Genomic DNA, 22,075 nt, shown 5'->3' on the forward strand with positions numbered 1-22,075 from the left:
AATAAGAAGTTGCTTTCTTACTATATGACTTGGAGACTGTTGTGTTTGATAAAGCAAAGCTATAGAGATTTTAAACTACCGGGATAACCTGGGACTATGTTTAAACCCATCTTACCAACTGGGGTGAGAGGATTTGAACCCATAGCTGGGACTTTGTTTATCTGAGCCCCACACACCAACTGAAGTGAAAGGATTTGAACGCACAGTTATGACACCCTGGAAGGAACAGGGTGAGAATAAGCAATAAAGACTTAACCAGGGCTTCAGTTTCTTTTGTAACCAGAGGATTCCAGCCGGTTTGTGACTGAGAAGGTAACCAATGGCATGAACCTGCGATATTATAAGAACATAAGAACATAAGAAATTGCCATGCTGGGTCAGACCAAGGGTCCATCAAGCCTAGCATCCTGTTTCCAAAAGAGGCCAAAACCAGGCCACAAGAACCTGGCAATTATCCAAACACTAAGAAGATCCCATGCCACTGATGCAATTAATAGCAGTGGCTATTCCCTAAATAAACTTGATTAATAGCTGTTAATGGACTTCTCCAAGAACTTATCCAAACCTTTTTTGAACCCAGCTACACTAACTGCACTAACCACATCTTCTGGCAACAAATTCCAGAGCTTTATTGTGCGCTGAGTGAAAAAGAATTTTCTCTGATTAGTCTTAAATGTGCTACTTGCTAACTTCATGGAATGCCCCCTAGTCCTTCTATTATTTGAATTATTATTCTATTATGCAGCCCAGTATCCCTCTGGATTAGCCACCACCATGTCACGGTTCTTGCTGTTCTGTTAAATGCCCCGTGCTCAAAGGAATTTTGTGGTATGTTTTTGGAATTCAATTTTTCAGCCACAAAATAATATATTATTTATTCATTATTTCCTTGGCAAACCATATATCATGGATTTTTTTTCAGTACAAACAGGGTTTTTCATTGGTCCTGATCTTGTTGGTATAAGAAAAATAGACATTGGGTATTGGATACCTTTCTCACATCCAAGTACTTACCTTCTCTTAGTTGATTAATAAGATATTCATGTACAACCTATATTTTTTTGAAACATTATACAATGTGTAATTTGCATTTTCAAAATAGTTTTGACCTTTTTCTTTTTCAAAGTTTTATATCCCAGATATTCCCTTGTGCTAGAACAAAAATGTGGCAGTACAGAGCTTTGCTTTGCAAAGAAAGGAACTGTCTTCTAAACCAGTCATTGCAGGCAAATTTGTTTCATGCATATTCATTGCGGATATCCTGAGAACCTGACTGGTTTCAGGATGCTTTACTGGTGGCAGAATACCATAATGCTCAGACATTAGGTATAAGACTGTTTCCGGGTGGTCAGTAAATCACAGCTGGCTGGCTGGAATGTACCCTCCTCTTTTCTCTATAACTAGCATAAGTAACATTAATGAGACATCTTTTATAAAAACACTAGCCGTTAAGCCCGTAACAACGGGCTACATTAAAAAAATTTTCGGTCATTTCCTTCCCCTCCCCCTCATTCTCCTCCCTCCCACCACATTCTCCCCTCACCCTCTATTCTCCCTCCCACCTCCCCCTCTAGTCTCCCTCCCCCCTCCCCTCAGTCACTCCCTCCTCCCTCAGTCACTCCCTCCCCTCTCCCCCTCCCCTCAGTTACTCCCTCCTCCCCTCCCCCCTCAGTCACTCCCTCCTCCCTCCCCCCAGTCACTCCCTCCCCCTCCCCTCAGTCACTCCCCCTCCGCCACCACCGCCGCTACTGCTCCTTGCTGCCGCTCCTCGCCGCCGCCGCTACTACTCCTCCCAATGCCATTTTTGTTACGGGCAAGCTCTGACCGACGTGCTCGCCTGCGCATGTGCGGTAGAGCTGCTCTCTACTGCACATTTGCGGCACGTCGGTCAAGCTTCATTTATCTAGTAGATAGACTATGACAGCAGATAAGGATCATAAGGCCCATTTGATCTGCCCGACTCCATTCCTAGGCAAAAGACCCCCAGCTGATCACTGCCTTACCCCTCAATTCTTCATAACCAGGAGTCCTCTGTATTTATCCCAAGCTTTCTTAAATTCTCCCACTGCTTTAGTCTCCCTCACTACCCCTGGGTGGCCGATCCATGCATCCACTGCCCTTTCCATGAATATTTGCTGGGGTTCCTTCTGACTCACACCATGATTTCCTGTTCTACAGCATTGTTTCCTCTGAAACGTTTGTTCCGTGTGATTTATTGATATATCTGAGGTAACTGCATGTCTCTACCATATTCTCTTATCCTCGGCCTATAAATCCCGGACTGCTTGGTCACCTCATTCTGTTTTGCTTTGGTCAGTTGGTCAGTTTGTCTTTGCTATGGAGGAATCTGCAGACTGGTACAGCTGACCTGTGACTCCTGTGTACCCAGAAGAAATGTTTGTTTGGGCAGGTCAGAGCTGTAGACTGTGGGCAGGTCAGAGCTGCAGACTGTCACAGAGTGCAGCTCTGACCTGCCAAAACAAACATTTCTGGGTACACAGGAGTCACAGGCAGGATCCTCTGTCATCAAAGTACTGGTCAGCTGTACCAGTCTGCAGATTTCTTGATGTTTTATTTTTTCAGGGTGGACCCATAGGAGATTTTCTGTAACTTGTGTCCTTAGATCCTTTACTAAAGGCACTCCCCCCCCCCTCCCCTTGAATTGTCCACACTGTAACCGGCTCTAGTAGATCACTCTGTCGCTAGTTGTGGACTTTTGTTGTAGACAGAAGTGCTTATGGTCTAAGGGTACCTATGTCTTACCTGGTTTGACCAGAGTGATGTGAGAATAGGTAATGTGGTCATTAGATTGCACGACAGCTTTGCTCTATGTTCCTCTCCCCTCTCTGCTTCTGACAGCTGGAAGCGTAAGCTATCCACAGTTACACTTCCAGCACTAGGAGAGTAACCCGTGGTGATAAGTCACTCTTCTAGCGCTGGAAGCATAGACTGCAGGCAGTTTACGTTTCCAGCACTGGAGCGGCTGGGATTGAGTGAGTTTTGACTTCGCTCCCAACAGGGGTGTTGTTTGGGTAGGGGGAAAGGAGGTAGGATGAAGTCCAGGGGGGTTGGGGAGGGTTAGGGTTTTGGCCCGAGTAGACGGGACTGTGGGTGGGTGGGTGGAAGGGTTCCAGGGTGGACACAGATTGCTAAATGTACTTTCAGACGGGGGATTTAGGAAAGGTTTGGGGGGAGTGGGTGTTGCACAGCCCAACGAGGGCATCTTTTACAATATGTTGCAGAAGGGAGAGACTCAGCCGCTGGCCCACTTATTTCTTTTTAAAAATGTTACAGCACAGCTTAGCTGACTATCTTTTGAAGATATCTGGTTAAGTAGCTAATTATCTGGCCACACAAGCCGGATAACTAAAGAACCTTATTGGCTATATTCAGACATAGCCAGTTCCATTTTTCAATTATCCGACTAAAGTTGGCCAGATGACTAGCTGAGTATATTCAGTGGGAAGTTCACCCCACTGAATATCTGGGACAAGTTATCCAACTAACTTTAGATAATCTGAAGTCAGGCTGAGGTCAGAGGCAGGCAGTGGTCAGGAGAATCCGAGATCAGGCCGAGGTCAGACCAGGTATTTGTCTGAGGGCATAAAAGGGGATGAATAATCAGGGCAGGAGGGCAAGGTGGAAGAAGAATGCAGAAGACAAGGTGCTGGAACAGAAGACAAGATGATGACAGACTGCTATGGAGGAAATCTGCAGACTGGTACAGCTGACCAGTACTTTGATGACAGAGGATCCTGCCTGCGATTCCTGTGTACTTCAGGAGTAGGTGGACCTGTTGCTGAGGCAATGAGAGAGAGGTCAAGAGGGCCTTTTATGGACTTGATTGAATGAGGTCATCAGGAAGGGCCACGGGACTTTTCCCACCATGGGCCCTTTAAATACAGTAGCGACGGGCATGTGCATGCCTAAGGAGGAGCGAGGCAGGAGGGCGTCGGTGGCATGTCGCTGCGAAGAGGAGCGGTGTCCTGCCACAAAGAGTGCTGGTGGTGTGTTGCCATGTCTGGGGGCCCAGCCAAAGGAGTGAGACGGCGGTCTGCGGGGTTAGCCTGTAGACCGCCGAATGCAACACATGGATAAAGTAATTTGGCTGCCATGTTTGGCCACTTGTTTTTATTTGTTCACCTTTATTTCTGTGTATTCTTAAAACATGCTTTTGATGAGATAATGTGAATACAGTGATATGTGCAACAAGGGATTATGTGTAACTTTTAATCTTTTCTGAGGTCAACATGCTAAAGGATTTGTCTAGCTAAGCCCAAAGCTTAGCCAGGCAAACCTAGGGTTTATTAAATATATCCTCCCAATGCCTGGCCAAGTTTTAGCTGGATAAGCCATTGGATATCTGTAAGAGTGCCTCAGTGCAGTCTTGCTATCCGACCTCATGTAGATGAATAACTTACTATTTATCTGGCTATATTGAAAATATAGCAAGTTAAGGGGGTCATTTTCTAAAGGGATCGCACGCGAAAATTCCCTTTTCGCGTGTGATACCTAGATCGGGGCAGAGTTGTGGCGGAGTTCACATTGGAAGGGGAGGAGTCGGGGCGGCGTCGGGGTGGACTCCGCGACAATTTCGCTGACGGCGAAAGGTAAGACTCCTTATTGCCACCAGAAGCACGCCCGATAGCACTTCCTTTCACGGTGGCGCTATTGGGTGCGAAAGCCAGCAGCGATAACACCGTGGTGGTGCGATCGCTGCCAGCTTTCGCAGGCCCGCTCCCCACTTCGCTCCCCCTCCCCCGCCCCCGTTACCGCCGGATTCTCTAAGGTCTGTGACCTTAGAAAATCCAGGCCTAAGAGATTGCAAAATAAGAAAAAAAAAACCCAACAATTTTAGGGCCTTCAGACCCAATTCTCCAGCCCTCTACCCCAGAAAGTATTTTAAAATAAGTATAGGTGTAGCACCCAATCCCTCAAACACGCCAGCCCAGCAAATATTTTAAAGAGAAACAGATGCTAGCACCCAAAGGCTGGCTATTAACCACCCTCCCCAATATTTTCTTGAAAATCACAAGCCTCTCCTGTCCATCACCCCACCCATCTCACCCACCTGCAACCTCGATTCAATCTGCCCCACTCCCATCATGGACACTTGAAATTCCAGCCGGACACAGTAGTCTCTTATTTGCTCTTGGCTGCTTCCAGTGTTGCTCTGACAGCAGGTATGATAACATTGTTGCCAGTCCATTGATTTCCTACACCTTCAAGGGGGATAACTTGAACAGGGAAACACCACTGATCTTAGTCTAGACATGTAAATGTTTTAGGCCAACGAAGGTTTTCTGTTTACTTTTGGCAGTAAATTATGTATCCCCCCTCCTCTCAGCTCCTTAAAAAATTGAGGAACGCCTGGGCTAGATGGAAGTCTATGTACATCATTGTTTCTCAGCAGCCTAAGAGACTAACCCTTAACCAGAGAGTTAGAGTGAGTAACAGCAGAGAAAGGGCAGGAATAGAGTGAAGGGAATTGAGATACTGAGTGTCGCCGGAAATTAAATGGGTTTTGTAGCCTCTAATAGCCAATGGGAAGTGGAGATGATGAGCGGTATACACAATCGGTATGAACCACAACAGCAACTGGTATAGCGCTAAAAGGTTCGCTATACACATGGAATGGGAGTAAAGAATGGGAGTGAGGCAGAGGGCAGGCCACAGCGCCCACCCATGTTAACCTTGGGCTTCACAAAAAAATGAAGTTCTGGCTATGCTCCTATTTTTCTTTATATACTAGCAATCTTCAGTGCAGTAATGTTCAGAATGAACCCACCATGGTGGATGCAAATCAATGCAGGTTACAGTATTTTCCTTCCATGTGATATTATTTTCACAGTTGCTATTTTATAATGCGAAACAAGTAATAAATATGTTTTCAATATTATACTTTTGAAATATGTATTTGTATTCAAGATGCTATTCTGTTCTTTTGTACATTGGATTGGTAATAACTAATGCTTCTTTGGATTCAAGACGTATATTTTCTCCGATGAGTCTCTTTAAAGTAGTTTTCTGACAAAACGTGGATCATATTTAGGGACCTTCAGTCTCATTGTATTTTGACTGAATTGTAATGCTCTAACAAAAAAAGTCAGTGGAAAAATGACTTTAATAAAATACACAGGAAAAATATTAGTGGAAAAAGAAATAAATTTTTTTGTTCTAACATAGAAATTCCCAAGCACATTAAAATAAAAACTGAAAATGTAGGTCCCTAAATAAGGGTATTAGAGTGCTGGAAATATTTGGAGTTCTGACCTTTCAAGGTTGGTTACAGCCATTTTGTCCATCTTTCTCAGAGTATTTGGCTCTTCATTTGTTTACTTATTTGAGCTACAATTAAGTGAACTTCCTTTATGCATTTAAGGAGTTTTTTTGTTTAGTTTTTCTTAACGAAAAGACGTTGTTGATGAGAGAATAGAATGTGTGGTGTTGTTTTTTTTGGCATGATTATTAACTATGATTCCACAAAACCCCTTAACATTTATGAGATTGTTCAGTAGTTTTTATGAAGAATAAACATGCCATTTTTCACTTTTACATTTGTTTCCAGGCATTGCATGACTTTGTGGACTCCTTTTGATTTTCTGAATGTTTATTAATCTTGCTTTCAGAACCTCTGAATATTTAAGAAAAGCAGTCCTTGACCAGGGGACTATGCATACCAGGACCCTTCCTAGCACCCTACAATTGTACTTTGATGACTGGGAATGCATCCCCGGCCCCAGTGGCTGTTAATAAACGTCTGCAGCTTCCCAAGCTCCAGGTGACCCAGGAATCAAACACAGATCCCTTCAAGGGCGGTGGACAGCACCATCACAGAACCCTCAGCGCAGCAGCATCACTCATTTCTGAAAACATCTTTTTCTTTCTGCTAGCTTATTGTTTCCCTATAGTAGAAGTATTGTTAAAAAGAGGGAAAGAAAAAACAATAACAGGCAGTCTTGCTACTGGATTAGAGGCCTTTGCTTCCCTAGGCTTATACTTGCCAAATAATGGCACAATATTAGGTGGGCTATCAAAATCAAAGCAAAACATTTACTTTTGTCAGCATCTACTACAAGCAACATTTCTATATCATAGTTCAGATGAACTTTTATTTACCAGCAAATTAAAACTCACTAAAACCTCCGGGGCAGATATTAAAAGCTACGCGCAACCTGGCGCGCACAAATCTACGCCTGATTTTATAACATGTGCATGCAGCCATGCGCATGTTATAAAATCTGGGGTCGGCGCGCGCAAGGGGGTGCACACTTGTGCACCTTGCGCACCGAGCCCTAGGGGAGCCCAGATGGCTTTCCCCGTTCCCTCCGAGGCCGCTCCGAAATTGGAAAGGCCTTGGAGGGAACTTTCCTTCCGCCCCCCAGCCCTACTTAAATCCCCCCACCTTTATTTTGTTTTTTACGCCTGCCTCTGGCAGGTGTAACTTGCACGGCCGCTGTGCCGGAGGCCTCGGTCCCGCCCCCGGACTGACGCCCCGGACTGACGCCCCCGCGCACCAGCGGGCTGCTGGCGCGCGGAGATGCGATCCGGTGGCGGTTCCGGAGGGCGCGGCCACGCCCCCGGACCGCCCCGGCCCGAAACCATGCCCCCGAAACGCCCCCGAAACGCCGCGGCGATCGGCCCTGCCCCCCGACACGCCCCCCTCGGAAAACCCCGGGACTTACGCGAGTCCCGGGGCTCTGCGCGCACCGGCAGGCCTATGGAAAATAGGTGCGCCGGCGCGCAAGGCCCTGCTTGCGTAAATCCGGGCGGATTTATGCGAGCAGGGCTTTTAAAATCCGCCCCTTTATCTCTTATCTGTGCAGGAATCTTTGCAGAGGACCCTACCGCCCTCCTGGTTTAGATGAGATGGTGGTCCTGGTGGGCAGGGCAATCTTTAAGCTGGGCAGGAAAACCCTTTCCACGGACGACCAAAAATCCTGTCCTTGCAGAGTTGTAATCTCTCTTCTCTCCTCAGGGACTGAAGACTCCAGATTGGTGTCCGCTGGGATCTTTACAGTCCTGTTACTCACTGTTAAGAGTTCTTCCACTCTTAGTTTGTCTCAGTCTTTGACTTTCCTCTGAATCCATTATGGGAGGGATCCCTGGATGCAGGTTTTTCTTACCTTGCTCCACTGCAGGTAGGAAGGGGCAGTCAAAAATCTTCCTCCTGGATGTCTAACGTAATAGTCTCTTCCCTTAACCAAATATAACACCGGAGTTCCTCCCCACAACGGGTCACCAACATTTCTGGGGTAGGTCTTCCCCCTCCCTGGACATCCCTGACACAGGGTTCCCAGTGCCCTTAGTCCAAGAAAGGCCCAGGTGTCCAGCAAAGCTCCGACCATTAAAAGCCTGAAATCCTGAAAACCACCTGGAGGAGTATCCAAACCAGCTATGGCACAGACTGGCAGAACCACCCTCCCGACCCTGGTCAGGAATCTCAGGCTGGGTTAGCTTGTTCCCTCAAAAAAGGTAAGCTCCGCACTATCTCCTAACTCTCTACAACGTATAAGGGACTGCCTCCAGACTCTCAGGAGAGAGCTGTTACAAAGCCTCCTAGGGGGACAGCCTTCCCAGGCTCTTCAAACTGAAACCTGACTGGGTCCTCCCCCATCCACTAACCTGTTCTGGCTAATGCTTCCCTGGGCATGCTAGCAACTGAAGAATGGCTCTCGGTTACATACATTTATGCATTTAGCTCACGCCCTTTTCAATTGTAGCTCAAGGTGAGTTACATTCAGGTACTGTCTCCAATGTGTGGAGACAGACGAAGAAATGGCAGAAATATTAAACGAATACTTCAGCTTTGTGTTCACTAAAGAAGACCCTGGAGAAGGACCATCTCTACACAACAAAAAACTGGAGGGAAGTGGAATAGATGAAAATCCTTTTACAGTAGAAAATGTGTGGGAAGAGCTAAAGAACCTGAAAGTGGACAAAGCCATGGGGCCTGATGGGATTCATCCAAGGATATTGAGGGAGCTCAGAGATGTTCTGGCGGGTCCGCTGTGTGACCTGTTCAATAGATCCCTAGAAACGGGAGTGGTGCCAAGAGATTGGAGAAGAGCGGTGGTGGTCCCGCTTCACAAGAGTGGGAACAGGGAGGAGGCTGGCAACTACAGACCGGTTAGCCTCACTTCGGTGGTGGGAAAAGTAATGGAGTCTCTGCTGAAAGAGAGAATAGTGAACTATCTACAGTCCGGAGAATTGATGGACCAGAGGCAACATGGATTCACCAGGGGAAGATCCTGTCAGACAAATCTGATCGACTTTTTTGACTGGGTAACCAAGGAATTGGATCGAGGAAGAGCGCTCAATGTCATATACTTGGATTTCAGCAAAGCTTTTGATATGGTTCTGCACAGGAGACTGGTGAATAAAACGAGAAGCTTAGGAGTGAGTGCCGAGGTGGTGACCTGGATTGCAAATTGGTTGACGGACAGAAGACAATGTGTGATGGTAAATGGAACCTTCTCTGAAGAGAGAGCGGTTTTAAGTGGTGTACCGCAAGGATCGGTGTTGGGACCGGTCCTGTTCAATATCTTTGTGAGTGACATTGCGGACGGGATAGAAGGTAAGGTTTGTCTTTTTGCGGATGACACTAAGATCTGCAACAGAGTGGACACGCCGGAAGGAGTGGAGAGAATGAGACGGGATCTAAGGAAACTGGAAGAGTGGTCGAAGATATGGCAGCTGAGATTCAATGCCAAGAAGTGCAAAGTCATGCATATGGGGAGTGGAAATCCGAATGAACTGTATTCGATGGGGGGGGGAAAGGCTGATGTGCACGGAGCAGGAGAGGGACCTTGGGGTGATAGTGTCAAATGATATGAAGTCTGCGAACAATGCGACAAGGCGATAGCAAAAGCCAGAAGAATGCTGGGCTGCATAGAGAGAGGAATATCGAGTAAGAAAAGGGAAGTGATTATTCCCTTGTACAGGTCCTTGGTGAGGCCTCACCTGGAGTACTGTGTTCAGTTCTGGAGACCGTATCTACAAAAAGACAAAGACAAGATGGAAGCGGTACAGAGAAGGGCGACCAGGAAGGTGGAGGATCTTCATCGGATGACGTACGAGGAGAGATTGAAGAATCTAAATATGTACACCCTGGAGGAAAGGAGGAGCAGAGGTGATATGATACAGACTTTCAGATACTTGAAAGGTTTTAATGATCCAAAGACAACGACAAACCTTTACCATAAGAAAAAAATCAGCAGAACCAGGGGTCACGATTTGAAGCTCCAGGGAGGAAGATTCAGAACCAATGTCAGGAAGTATTTCTTCACGGAGAGGGTGGTGGATGCCTGGAATGCCCTTCCGGAGGAAGTGGTGAAGACCAGAACTGTGAAGGACTTCAAAGGGGCGTGGGATAAACACTGTGGATCCATAAAGTCAAGAGGCCGCCAATGAAGAGTAGGTGACTCGCCAGAATGATGGCTACTGCCTGGAGACAATACCCTTATTCAATAAACATACACATGGTTACTGTGACTCCAACATCACTCTAAGCTTCAACAGCAAGAGGAAATGTGGAAAAAAGGATTTGCACTCACAAAGACGGGAGTAGCTGGCTTGTTACGGCGGTTACTACCCCAAACCAAATAACCAAATTACTACCTCCATCTTCCTCTATTTCTGATGCATTTCAACTAGCTTGATCACTCCATTTTTATACTTCCCTTTCAATGCATATCCAGCATAGTTCTCTGCTTCAACGGCAGGGGAGAAGAAAAACTGTTACTTCACACATCCAGCAGAGCTCTCTGCTTCAACGGCAGGGGAGAAGAAAAAAGGGTTTGCACTCACAAAGCGGGGAGTAGCTGGCTTGTTACGGCGGTTACTACCCCAAACCAAATGTACCTGATACTTCACTCTCGACGCATATCCAGCATGGCTCTCTGCTTCAACGGCATGGGAGAAAGACTGATACATCACGAATTTCCAGCATAGCTCTCTGCTTCAACGGCAGGGGAAAAGAAAAACTGATACTTCACGCATATCCAGCATAACTTCAACGGCAGGGGAGAAGGAAAAAGGATTCACACTCACAAAGCGGGGAGTAGCTGGCTTGTTACGGCGGTTACTACCCCAAACCAAATGTGCCTGATACTTCACGTTCGATGCATATCCAGCATAGCTCCCTGCTTCAACGACAGGGGAGAAGATAAACAACCAATAAGGGCTGTATAACATAATCTGGGTAAAAACAAATGGGCATGGGTGTAGCTTGCTTATTGCGGCGGTTACTGCCCCTACTACCTCTAACTAATCAAGCTAGATATTTCACTTGGATGCAGCTCCATCACCGCTCTCTGCATTAATGGTGGGGGTGCAAGGGAAATAGAACCAAGAGCTAAGAGAAACAGATAAGTATGAGAGAAAAAAATGTGTGAAGCTTGCTGGGCAGACTGGATGGGCCATTTGGTCTTCTTCTGCCGTCATTTCTATGTTTCTATGTTTTTATGTTTCATATCAAAGGAAAAACAAATAATAATATGCATCTCAGAATAATTCATAACATATAAAACATCATATTAAGTAATAACTTACTGACAGGGCGTAAGTTCTACACCAAAAAGAAATGAAACTCTGGAGCAAAGAGGGAGTGGGAAGACAGAATGCGGGGAGAGCGGGTAGGGCAGAGCTGGGTATGATCTCTCTCTCCTAAACATACACGCACACGCACACACACACGCACACACACACACACACACACATATATGTAGGTACTGCTTTAGACTGCAAGGCGTGGAAACACATCTGGATGACAGCACATCACATATCTATCTGTAACAGGCTGGCTGAGCTTATAGTTCAGCTGTTACATTGAACATATCACGCCCTGGTTTGTTTTTTTAAGCTTTTTCCTGACTCAGATACTGCCTGCTGGCAGAGCTACGGTGGCACTGCCCAGGGTGTTCTCCAATTTCGCTTCCAGGTTGTGCGAGAAATTGCAGATATCTTGGATGTTCCTGTTCGTTTTATGTCACTGTTAGGGCTAATGGGCAGATGGGATGGATCTCCGGTCCCCAGGAAACCACTAACTAGTCGGCTTCTTTTAGCAGTTAGGTTTACTATTGCCACTTTTTGGAAACATAACCCTAATATAGACTATTAGAGAGCCCAAGTTCGTGATATAGTGGACATTGAAAGATTGCAATATGACTTAAAAGGTGAACATTTTAAATATTACAAAATATGGTCTTACGTAAATTGGATTTACTTTACTTAATATATAATAGATCTTCTGTTTAGAGTCTTCTCAATCTTTACTTCTTTATAATCTTTCCTATTACTGTCTCGCTTTGTATACGTCACCTTTGATTGCGTTTGGAGTGTTTTATTGATATTGAATATTTTAATAAATAAAGAGATGTAAAAAAAAAAAAAGAGAGAGAGAGCAAAAGAAGCCTGTCCTTGGCCACCCTTCTGATATTCCCCAACCTAAAATCCTCTTACCGTAATTTTCTCTTTCTTCCTGACGGATTTATGCTTATAAAAAGGGAGCTTCGTTTTCAGTTTTCATTTTATTTTTCCTGGGAATTTCAATGTTATAACAAAAAAACAATCAGTGGGAAAATGACTTTTGTTATAACGCAAAGGAAAAAAAAAATCAATGGATAAATCATTTGTCCACTGAATGTTTTTTGTTATAACATTGAAATTCCCAGGAAAAATAACTTGAAAACTGAAAACAAAGGTCCCTACTGATAAGCAGTGCTGGCAGACTGAGCCTGACACCATGGCCAGGGTCTGGGTCTTGTCACCAGTTTATAAAGAAGAAATTAGCAATGGCACTGGCCTCAGTCTGCCAGCACCATTGCTCTGCAATGCCACCAGTGGGGCAGGAGTGGCTGGGAACTGGTCCTACCCTATGAAGAAAAAGAACATTAGGACAAGAGGATTTGGAGAGAAGGGGGACAGAGGAGGATAGATATCTATTTTTTTTTTTGTCTGCCATGGAATTTAAAACAAAACAAAGGAAATCAAACACATTTTTGTACGTTTTTTTTTCTTTTGTTTAGAAACGAATTGAAATAAAATGGGAAATTTGGTTACAATGTCCCATTTTATTTGAAACTAATACACATCCTTACCCCCTACCTAAAACCCAGTTAGGCAATCATACGTGGCCTTTCCCTTCTTCCATCGCCTGAACTTTATGCTGACGCTGCAGTGTCGAAGATGGGAGCGGTGCCATCACATGAAGGTGCAATTCAATTCATACAGTATATATACACATATATATATGTGTATATATACTGTACTATTATTTATAATTAACCTTATCTTTTCTCTTCACTTCCTCCTCCCAGTTTATTAGCCCCTGTTAATTGTAACTGCATCTCTTCATCACGTTTATTTATGTTATTGGTTGTATTCTTCACTCCCCTGTTTTCATGTAAACTGACATGATGTGAACGCTTTCATGAATGCCGGTATAAAAAAACCTTAAATAAATAAATAAATAAATAAATACGTCTTTATGACTATGGAAGTGATACTTATATATGGTGTACATGTACAGGAACCAGCAGCATGCCATATATTTCTCTGTAATTCACCTGAACAGAAAAATACTTACATCTCAGATGGCTAAAGCAAGTTGCTGTTTTCCTCTCCTATGCACTGTCATTTTTGAAAGGCGTACATATCATTCATTGTTCTAATTACAGTCTAATAACACCTCTGTTCTGTGTTTTTCTAATTACACTTGAACTACAATTGGCCCTCAGCAGCATGATCCAATTGCAGAATGGTCCTTATCCCTCTGATTCATTGCTGCTATTACAGAGTCATAGGGAGGTAGGAAGCAAGGCAAACAGCAAGAGTGAAAATTTCAGCACTTACCACATTAGCAGAAGAAAAGGCATGAGAAGTTGCGCAATGTGTTACAACAGAACTGAAGCATGAATATCTTTTGATTTTTCCTTTATCCTTTGGCTGTTATTGTGACTATTTTAAATATCCATGCAATGGCTGATTTTCATAGCTGTGGTACAGCGGCCAAGATATGCAAATCAAAGCAGCAGCTGCAAGGGAATTATCTCAAACAGGATAGACCAGTTCTCTTGCTTCAATTTGCATATATTTATTGAGTCAACAAAGATTTAAATACATGTTAGAAATGTTGAAATACTTTTTATTTGATAGGCTTACATATAGATTTTTCATAGTATATCCAAACTGAAAATGTGCAGCTCTTCTCTCCCCTAAGACCTGATGCTGAAAGATTAGTAGCCAATATCAAAGATTGGTGGCAATTTGAGAGTGGTCACTCAGTATTAAAAAAGTTGTGATTTAACTCTTCAAAATCAGAAGCCAAATTGAACTGCTATAGAACTGATGCATCTAAAGTATTTCAATTTAATCTGGCTATTTTACCTCCTAAGCAGGAAATTCATAATTTGGGAGCAGTTTTGGAAACACAATTGGAAATGTATCTAAATCTAGTTTTTTATATGTGGAGTATTAAAAAGATCAAGCCTTATTCTGAGCCATTGGCCTTGAGAGCTTTGATTCAGGCATTAAGAACATAAGAACATGCCATTCTGGGTCAGACATAGGGTCCATCAAGCCCAGCATCCTGTTTCCAACAGTGGCCAATCCAGGTCATAAGAACCTGGCAAGTATCCAAAAACTAAGTCTATTCCATGTTACTGTTGCTAGTAATAGTGGCCAATTTCTAAGTCAATTTAATTAATAGCAGGTAATGGACTTCTCCTCCAAGAACTTATCCAATCCATTTTTAAACACAGCTACAGTAACTGTACTAACCACATCCTCTGGCAACAAATTCTGGAGTTTAATTGTGCATTGAGTGAAAAAGAACTTTCTCTGATTAGTTTTAAATGTGCTACTTGCTAACTTCATGGAGTGCCCCCTAGTCTTTCTATTATCTGAAAGAGTAAATAACCAATTCACATCTACCTGTTCTAGACCTCTCATGATTTTAAACACCTCTATCATATCCCCCCTCAGCCGTCTCTTCTCCAAGCTAAAAAGTCCTAACTTCTTTAGTCTTTCTCCATCGCAACTATATTTTTTTTGAGATGCGGCGATCAGAATTGTACACAGTATTCAAGGTTCGGTCTCACCATGGAGCAATACAGAGGCATTATGACATTTTCCATTTTATTCATCATTCCCATTATGACACGTCTTGTCTACTGCCATACATTTTACATGTCTTTGCCCCATAATGTGGTATCTCTCTTACAAGTGGTTCATAACACAGCAGCATGCCTACTTACCGGTAACAATATATGAGAACATATTATCTCCATGATAAAGGAATTGCACTGGCTCCCATTGAGTTGGTGTTCTATATTTAAAGTACTCTGCTTGATATTTAAATACTTAAATGGCACTACTCCTCTTTATTTTCAAGATAAATTGTCCTTTTATGTCTCTCAACCTGCCTTATATTTCCAGGAAGAGGGCATTATAACGGTTCCAGCTATTAGAATGGATGTATATGAAATAACACATTCTCTTAGACAGGTCCTTTTCATTAGAACCAACTTTTGAGAGAATTGCAGTCTACTAAGGATTTGATGCTGTTCCTCAAATAACCGAAAAATGTTTTTTATGCAAGAATTTTAATTGGTTATTTTTTCTGTTTAGGAGGGTATTTATGTGTTTTCTTGGGCAGAGAACTGATGCAAGGATTTATCATAGCATTAAGATAAGTTTTAAATGTGAAACTGCGGTGTTCATTTTAAACACAAAATAAAATTGTGTGCATACTGACGTAATCAAACACAAATGCTTACCTCAATCTCCTGAAAGGAGCTGTTGATCATTGCAATGAGCATGTTCAGTAGAACAATTACCATGGTAACATTATATACTCCATAAAGGACATAGCCAATGTTCTCAATAAACTTGTGCCCATAATTGATGACAACTGATTTCACTTCTGAAAGTCCAAATATAGCCCAGAACAAGGTCTTAAAACTTTCTTCAACCCTGAAAGTAAACAAATATAGCAACAGCACATAAAGCTACATTAGCAAATACATCCTGCTAATTAGCTGCAGCATAAACAATATTAGCTGCAATCGTATTTAAAGAAACACTGTCAGGATTTTTACAACAGGAATGTACGTCATTTGTCTAGGGACCCTGTTAGTCCCCTACCAGAATATAACTAGAAGATTTTACCATTGGTGTAGGGATAGACCTAGGGATAACAGTGGATTTGTAGCTCCCCCATGTGGAAGTTGGTGAATAGCAGGTCCCTCTAGCTTATGATGCCTTGGCACTATTTAACCTTGTAGATTCTCCTTTTGTTTTTGCAGAGGCAGCATATCATATGCTGTTCTTTAAATTTTCTATTAATTAACTTCTGTCTCCATAGAGCATTTGATTTGGATGGGAGTTTCTTTCCACCCTCCCAATCCACTCTCTCTTCTTGAATTGATTTATTTACGTTTGGAGTACCCAACTGGGACTCAGTTAAGTTTATTTAAATTTGCTCTTCAATTCAATGGGAGAGGTCCCCTTCCTGCAAGAGGACCCTGAGATCATCAAGATATAAGAATAGGATGTCTTCCAGCCATCCTGACAGGAAGAAGAAGGAAGGGAAGCGAGGAGCGGTCCACCAAAATGGCCCATGAACATCTACTGAAGATTGGGGAAAGAGGAATAAAAAGTATCACCCTTGATACTGCAATGAGGAGGTAGGAGACAAAAGACTAAACATATTAAAGCTATGTCTTTGATACATAGCTTTAATATGTTTAGCTTCATTGGGAGGGAAGAACCCAACTTATCCTAGTCCCAATGGGGGGAATGGCATCAAGTAATTAAAGAAACTTTCAATTGGATTTAACCTGCTGACTTTATGAGAGACTGTATGAAGTCACAAAATTACTTAAAAGCACTTGTACCATCTTAAAAGCGGTGTACACAGCTGTAAAGAACTTTATTTCATCAATTGCATCTTATCAGTAAAGAGACATTTTGGAAATTACCAAAAACTCTTGTGTGTTTCAATAAGTAGTGACTATTTTCTAAACTGTGATCATCAGTGCTGTGTGCAAATACTTAAAAGTGGGAAAACTAAGCAATGTGAAGGGCTTTGAAAGTATGCTTTGCCCCCATGCAGAAACCCTGGAAATTACATCTTATGGCATAACTACAGTGTTCCACTTAAAATACAAACTTGAGATATGTCTCATGAAACTGTTATCTGGGTTCTACCATCAAAAGGGGTTACAGTTGTTTATCTGTGCAGACTGAAACCAGGGAGCCTCAGATGCAACTCAACAAGAACTGGCTCAGGGCAGGCTATTCTTCTTATTCTGGTATGTATATCTATGTATAGCTTCACTTTGTATATCTCTGCTGTTGCACCACAAAGAAAAACAAATCCATGCCAAAGCATAAAACAGTTTTCTCAGATTATAGACTGAAATGTAAACTAATTTCACTGCAATGAAATGAAACGTAATCCTTGATGCAAAATATGAAAGTGGTTGCATCACTTTTACAAGTTAAAAAAAAAAACATTTCTTTTAACTTTCATTTGTTTTTTTTTTTTGTTTGTTTGTTTTGTTTTTTGCAGCAGAAACGTTATACAGGTTGAAACAACATTGACCCGTCCTGCTGCTTTCCACGAACACTCTGAAGGGCCTTATTCAATACAGATTTCTTCCCATTCCCATGTGCATACAACGGGGAGAAGTGCTTTCTGAATATGGCCCTATGATATTTAATTAGTGTCAGCCATTGTGGCATGGCATGCTATGTCTCTAATTATTTCATATTTATATCAAAAGCAATTAGTGCCTAGTTTGTCTGTCATATTGTAGGTAATTTATTGTAAATGATCGTGGAAACCACTATTCTTTTTCTATTTAAAGGATGATTAATTTGTTTATCACTGTTACTGCATCAGCTCCATTACAACAGATTTCAGCAATATTTTTATACACACTAAGCAGCAGTCAAGCTAATCAGCTTCATTCATGATAGGTCAAAATTTAATAACTCTAAATTCATCACTCCGCAAATAAAATAACCTTCCTCCTGACATTGCCTGTGTATTTGCAGCTAAACTGATGAGTCAGCTTCTTTAGTTTTAGTTTTATTAGATCAAATAATTTTATATATAAATATGTTCTATTCTGTAACATCAAATAAATGTTTTACTGGTTTATTTATTTTTCTAGTGAATTTAATTCTTGTGCTGAAGGCACATTTATCCTCAAAATAGGTATAGCCTGAGTTGGAGCAGTACAAGCTTTTCCACACTGCCCCAATGTGAATCTACCCTGTTCCAGAGAGATCAAAAGATGAGCAGGCTGTTCAGTCTGCATTTCACACTGGCCACCATATTGGTTTTCATATCCTAATCACATTTGGTCACTACTGATCTGAACCAGACTTGAACTCAGTTCCCTGAGTTATCCAGTTACCCACTTCCTACATATATTTTATGTATATTGTGGTGTTAGGGTTTAGCTAGGATGATTTTAACTACTGAGGTTCCAGCTTTGAGGGATGATGGGAATTTTTCATGCTGGTGGGAAATTCTCATAGGAGGGACTGTGTCTTTGCTTAGCCAGTTCTGCATGCAGGTTAGTGGGATCAGGGCAAGAGTGGGAGTCAGTGTCAGCTCAGTAGCACTCTTCCTGCCCCATCACCCTGGGTTTTCACTTTGGTATGGCTTTCTGTAGTTTTGGAGTTGTTGCTAGGTTATGGGTTTGGGGAGTAAGAGGTGGATGGATAATGATTTTCATTTGTTGCAGATAATGGGAATAGTGCCGTTTTCTCTTCATGGGATTAGTCCTAGGACAACTTGCCCAGTGTTTCAGAGTTCAGTTCAGGTGAAGGTTGTGAGTCTACGAGCATCTCTGTAGGAGAGAGATAAAATCATGTCTGGTTCTTCTTTAGGTAAACTAGGTAGCTGTCTAGAGCACCAATATTTCAAGAGCGGCAAAATAAAATTTATTTTATTTATTTATTTTTATTTTTTCTATACCGACATTCTTGTAGATATACAAATCCCACCAGTGTGCGGTCCAAAGGGGTGTACTGTACCAGAACCAATACTACCAAAGAAGGGAGCACATTCCTGGAGCTATTTCTATGGGTAGGAGGAAGTGTTGTGCTGGAGCTGCCACCACCAGATAAGTTGGAGGCTGGAGAGAGGGGTGAATAGCAGAAGGGCTGCCTAGGGTGCCAAATAGGCTTGCACCGGTCCTGGATAGGCGACTTGGGAGCTCTGACTCAGCATCTGAGTGGCCTAGTGTTAACATGGGTCACTTTGGGGCTGGCCAATTTTACTCTAGCAGCATCACAGATTGGAGGGTACCAGTGGACGAGATTGCAGGGTACAGTTACCTCATCATGGCTAGATTATCACTAATTGGTCAGATGACTGAGTTCGGCAGTGGACACTGGCCTTGGGCTAGTAGCACCAAAAGGTTGTGATATAGGCTTGTAGACATATGTCAAGATTGTGGAATGGCAGAAATGAGTTATGGCCTATTCTGGTAAGGGGATGGGAGGTACATTATCTGAAATGATATGTTGAAGGATTACGGTTTCAATTTTGCAGTAATCTTGAGATTTGTAAAGTTCATGATGTTAATATAACTGCAGCCTACTTATTTCCTTTATCAATTTGTTATGGTCACTTTGTGTGTGAATCTATGTTAAAGTGTTTGGGGTCTGACAAAGACAAAGCTAAAAATCTCAGCAAAACTATGGTACTTTAAAGGTCAGAGCATTTGACTTGTTGTTTTGATTCAGCGATATGTTAATATATTTATGGGGGTTTTTTGGTGTCAAAAAGAATTACAACAGAAAAGGAGTAAATGGAAAAATTACCTTGACACTATGAGGTTGATATTCAAAGGGTTCGTCGGGTAACTTTTGGAAATTTAGAAATTTTTCCCCGCTATCTTGCTAAATTTTATCTGGGTAACTCACTACCTACACAAACTTTAGCTAGGTAAAAAGAGGTGACTCTGGGGACATTACATTAGCCAGAGAGCCCTGATATTTGGTTCTATTCGGCTAAAGGTAGGCAGGTAAGTCTGGTGGGAAAAATAACTGACTTGGTTAGTGATGAAGTAGGATCCTCGAAAGGCTGCCGCTGAAGGAAGCCCGCTTCCCTTCCAACCTAGATATAACCAATGAGCCAGCCTTGAGAAAAGTGATACTGAGCTACTGAGGCTTTTATTTTTTGTGCACAATATTGAACAAAGGCCTTCTCTATCCTGTGGACATTAAATAACAAAACTACCCGAGGGGGTCTGACGGATTAATCAAAGTTGCGTGGATCGTTTTGTTTTGGTTATTGCCTATGGAAACCTACCTGTAGAAAGTTGCACCTGTAGTTAATTTGTCAAGGCAAACTTAAGCGGGTAAGTTTGATTATTCAGAACTACTTGGGTAAGTGCTCCTCCAAGCAAACCCTACCTCCAAAATTGCACCAGTAAAAGTACCCATGTTTATGACATGCCCTATATCAATGAATAGGATTGTCAATAACCAAAAACCCCATTTATGGGGATAAAACTGCATTTTACCCAGGAAAAAGGCTTTGATTATTGCCCTCTTAAGATCCCATGGCACTTTTCATAAGATTAGGGCTGTTAGTCCTGGTATGATGGATGAATTGCAATCTGCTGAGAAGAGTCCTGTGGAAATAACTTAAATTAGGTTTAGAAAAGCTTCTGCCTTTTTGAGATCTGCATATCACTTTTGACAAAAAAGAGCTCTGTAGATGAATTATTAATAATAATAATAATAATAATAATATTGATTATTCCACTGTGAAATGTAAACTGCACATTTTTTAAACATATTTGGAGCCCTGAAGAAAGTAATGCAGATTAACAGTGGCCTGAAGACAGAATTAAACTTAATAGTAATAATTAATTTATGGAATGTGCTACAATGTTCTAACAAGAGAAATGGAATTCATTTATTTCTTTACAACTATAAAATACAAGCCTTCTGGACAATGGCATTCAACTATTGATTTTTATTTACATTATTATCCTTGAAATTTAAATTTTAAAACAAACTCTAAAACTTCTAAACAACAGGAGACATAGAGTTGAACTCTACTGTAGTTTAAATGTAGCATGTTCAGGGCTAGTGCAAGCCTACGTGGCACTCTAGGCAAACGTTCGGCTATTCACCCCCAATCCCCAAATTATTTATGGGCAGCAGCTCCAGCACAGCACTTCCTCCTACCCCAGCAGTGGCTCCAGGACTGAGCTCCTATTCTTTGGAAATATTGGTTCTGGAACAACAGCCCTTTCGACCTCACTGGGGGAATTTTGCTGCCCTAAATCTTGGCATTCTAGGCCGTCGCCTAATTTGAATACAGGAAGTACTGGCCCTGAGCACAGTCTGCAGTAACAGTCTGAAAACAAGGTGGATACAATAGGCTACCCCAGGAGGGGAATCAATTAGCTTGGATGCATCTTATATTGTAACCGGAGAGTCACACAAAATGTTGAGAGGGTCTGACATGTGGAAGTCAGGTGCCAGTCTCCTAGTATATGGTTCAAAAGGAATTTGGGTCAAGCAGACTGTGTAGTGGACACAGACCCAGAGATGTCTTAGGGTGAACTACCATATCTAGCTGGACAAGGCTCTCACCCATAGAGGACACCTCTATGACCTCTCATTCCTCATCCCTCACACCAGAAGATGGCACTCACTCCAATAGTTTAGACTAAACCGACAAATATTTATTGTTCTGGATAAACCAGTACTAAGAGAATGAAATAGAGTAGAATTGATTCACTGATTAAATAAGGGCCGTAGGCTTACACAGCTAGGCTGAGACAGTAACAAAGAGACAGAGAAAAGTACAGGCATGAATGCTTTTACAATCGCTGAGATAGATCTTCAAAACATACGCCAACGCAAACAAAAGTGCACCAGATTTTATAAGATACGCGCGTAGCCACGCGCATAGCCACGCGCGTCCCGGGGCTTTGCGCACGTCGGCGGTCTATGCAAAATAGGCACGTCGGCGCAGGGGTTTTAAAATCTACCCCATATTATCTCCTTATACAAAAGAGAACATATTCACTTT

At 42.5% G+C, this 22,075-nt stretch overlaps 1 protein-coding gene across 2 annotated transcripts in view; it reads right to left on the reverse strand.

Moving 5' to 3' along the window:
* TRPC6 (transient receptor potential cation channel subfamily C member 6) overlaps positions 1-22,075 on the reverse strand; it is a 357,579-nt gene that overhangs the window by 81,676 nt on the left and 253,828 nt on the right. For both annotated transcript variants that reach the window (XM_029602398.1, XM_029602399.1), the window contains exon 8: positions 15,780-15,975. In XM_029602398.1, the coding sequence (XP_029458258.1) occupies positions 15,780-15,975 (196 nt within the window). The remainder of the gene's footprint in view (positions 1-15,779; positions 15,976-22,075) is intronic.

Source organism: Rhinatrema bivittatum, chromosome 5, assembly GCF_901001135.1.
Source record: "Rhinatrema bivittatum chromosome 5, aRhiBiv1.1, whole genome shotgun sequence".
In the NCBI taxonomy this organism is placed as follows: domain Eukaryota; kingdom Metazoa; phylum Chordata; class Amphibia; order Gymnophiona; family Rhinatrematidae; genus Rhinatrema; species Rhinatrema bivittatum.